Below are 3,091 nucleotides of genomic sequence, written 5' to 3'. Positions count from 1 at the left end.
GATTGACTTCTCCAACATATGCAGGAACTCCAGATGGGGTAGATTCCCAAGGAGTTGTATTGTTGTATCATGCTCTGTTATCCTGGAGCTCCGCAGCTTCAGCTTCACCAGATTCTTGAGGCCCTGGACCCATTCCGGCAGTTTGACCAGGTTGCCGTACAGCTTGAGGCTCTGCAGTGCCTCTGGAAAAGAGAATTTTCCATCCAAGCAGTCACATAGACCTGGCTCCCCCTCTGACCGGATTGACAATGACTCCATCCGGCTGAGACCAACAATTGCTGAGCACAACTCTTGTCCGTTCTCCTTCTTGACGCCAGTCACTCCAAACTTGCGCAACTGCGTGAGTTCTTTTATGTCCTGTAGAACGAGCTTCCCTCGTTGTCCGATGTTCACAACACCCAGTGTGTGCAGGGTTTTAAGTTTTCTCATTCCTCTTTGCACTAGCACACCATCCAATTCCAGGCGCATCACAACAGCAGGGAGCAAGGAAAAGCAAAAGTAAGTGCATACAGTTCGGTGGCGCATGGTATTCTGTTCATCATCAAGATACAGTATATAACAACATCCCGCCATCCATAAAAGTAAATTGCAGAGTCGGTTCTTCAATGCCTGTGGCAAATCCTCTGACATATCCCAGGAGAACCGCTCATCCTTCGATGTCTTCCCAGCACGAAGATAGTTTAGCTTCTGAAGGTTGATGATGGTCTTTGGCAACATCAATATGTTGGTATCTCTAATGTCTAGTGTCTCCAACTGTCTGAGGTCACCCAATAAATCTGGCAGCTGAGTAATACCAAGACATCCTCTTAGAGAAATATATCTTAGGTGAAGAAGCTTCCCAATATGCTTCAGGTGATGATCATGTAGAGTTGTTGTTATGTCTTCCAGGTCCAACACTCGTAGCAACCTCATCTGGCGAGAAATGTAAAATGACTTCCACTCACCAAAACATGTAATTGACCGGAGACGGGACATGTCCACTTTGCTCTCAAACTCACGCTTGTCTCCATTCCAGTTGCTGCTTATAGCTAGGTGGCGCACCATGGCTTGGCTATTTGAGCTGCAACCTTCCTCCAGTGTAAAAACAAGATTTTCTTCCATTGACTTTGAGACACCAATTTCACGAATAAGATCGTGGACTTGGCAGGAATCAATTCCTTTTGCATTATGAAGGGATTGTTGAGATGGTAGGATCATACTCCTACTTATAAGTTCCATGAAGTAAGTATCCGCTATTTCCTCCGCGGTCTTGCCGCGCATCTCCCTTGTGTAACCCTCTGCACTCCACCGACGTGCCAAACGTCCCCGGCCAACCTTGTAGTCTTCAGGAAAGATGGGCATATATAGGAAACATGACTTGAGGTGATACGATAAACCATCATAGCTTCTCATAAGTACAGTCCTTATAGTCCCAAGCTCTGGATTCATCTCCAACTCGGCGCTGATATGATCATTCAATTTCCTCCATTCCAAAGAGGTTTTTGGTTGGCTAGCCAAGAAGCCGCCTATGGTGACTATTGCAAGAGGGAGCCGACCACACTTCCTCAAGATGAGTTCTGTCTGTTCAACCAGCTCAGGATATTGTGTATCCAAATCTGTAATCTCCTTGAATACCTAAAATTCATGTGATGAACTTATTTATTATTGTGAAAATTAGATAAGGTTGGTAGCGATATTTTAATATACTTACTGAAATATAAGGACATAGAGATTAATTAATTTATACTCAAATTAATCACTAAACACAGCGTGATATGGAACGGAGCAGCTATAGACTTCTGTGGGCATGCAAGTGGCTGGTGGGTGCGTAGGTGACCCGTGACCAGTGACTAAAATATAAGGACAGTTGCTTCCTTGTTCAAAGTTAATGTGCAACTGGACCAACCAAATGGTAAGCATATATGTGATTGCATAGCTTATAACTATTTATAAAATAATGTTGGCAGTCATGAAATACAATAATGTTGGAATGCATGAATTACTCCCAGTAAAGCCCATGGTTGTAGCAATGGCCAAGACCGGAGAGAAAGGTTGTGTGGTGGATCAAATTACGTTCAAAATACAGCTGATCATTTTGGTTTGATAGCTAACAAGATGGAAACAATAATGACATATGACTATGACACGTAAAAATAAGGAAGATAATACTTTGTCATTGAGTACCTTCTTAGTGAAGAGGTCATGTGCATCCTTGTATTCTAGATTTTTGAGCATGTATATATTTTCTTTGTTCTCTGAACAAAGATCAGCAATATTTTTTTCCCTTGTGGTGACTATGATCCGGCTTGTTTTTTCCATTCCATGGAAAATTGGTATTATCATGTTCCACTCTGCGGTAGATGAGAGATCATCAAGAACAATCAAGCACCTCTTTCCTTCTAAAAGCCTTGCCAGTTCCTTGCTCAATTCTGCAAGTGGCATCAATAATAGTATGTTCTTTGTGCTGCCCATCAAACCCGCCACATCCTTCTTTTCAGAAGATTCTCTATCTAGTTGCATAATTAAGCTTCTAAGAAGACCTTCAAGATTGAAAGGATGCATAACTGTGATGCAAGCACGCTTCTCAAACATGCTACTCAGCTCTTGGTTTTGGTAGATATCTTTGACTAGAGTGGTTTTTCCAAGACCACCCATTCCCCACACAGTGATCACCTGGAATTCTTGGGTAGGTTGATCTGAAATTAATTTGACAATCTCATCCTTTTCTTTCTCTCGCCCAACAAGGTGAGATTCCTCCAAAGCAGTCACCGTCGTCCTGAGGCGGGTGAAGCTCTTTTTTACTATAGTTTTTTCATCTGCACCCTTTGACTGGTCCTCCGATATTTCACTCGTAGTAGAGTTGTTATCTGTACTGGTAATGGCACGGTTTGAGCTTGATTCTGTCTTAATTAAATCTGTTTCATCTTGAGAAACCTGTTCACAAGCGAGCAATGTTTAATTGTTTATCCATGTTGAGAATCCTATACATGAATGAATGTAAAATAATGCTAAATAAGTAGACTATGAAATCGATTGAATAATTCAGATGCAAACTTTCCCATAAACTGAAATCTTCACATCCCATTTCCTGAAAAACCTAGAATACATATTA

At 41.9% G+C, this 3,091-nt stretch overlaps 1 protein-coding gene across 1 annotated transcript; it reads right to left on the bottom strand.

Annotated features, from left to right (window-relative positions):
- Positions 1-6: 6 nt before the first annotated feature.
- On the bottom strand, positions 7-2,913 carry LOC119344874 (disease resistance protein PIK6-NP-like; the record flags this gene model as incomplete). Its single annotated transcript, XM_037615171.1, has 2 exons — positions 7-1,614; positions 2,164-2,913. Coding segments are annotated over 2 exons (2,358 nt in total), but the record flags the coding sequence as incomplete, so codon positions are not given.
- Between the last annotated feature and the right edge of the window lie 178 nt (positions 2,914-3,091).

Source organism: Triticum dicoccoides, unplaced genomic scaffold (assembly GCF_002162155.2).
Source record: "Triticum dicoccoides isolate Atlit2015 ecotype Zavitan unplaced genomic scaffold, WEW_v2.0 scaffold189929, whole genome shotgun sequence".
NCBI classification, from domain to species: Eukaryota; Viridiplantae; Streptophyta; class Magnoliopsida; order Poales; family Poaceae; genus Triticum; species Triticum dicoccoides.
Note: the sequence above shows the minus strand (reverse complement) of the source record. Positions and strands in the feature narration are given on the sequence as shown.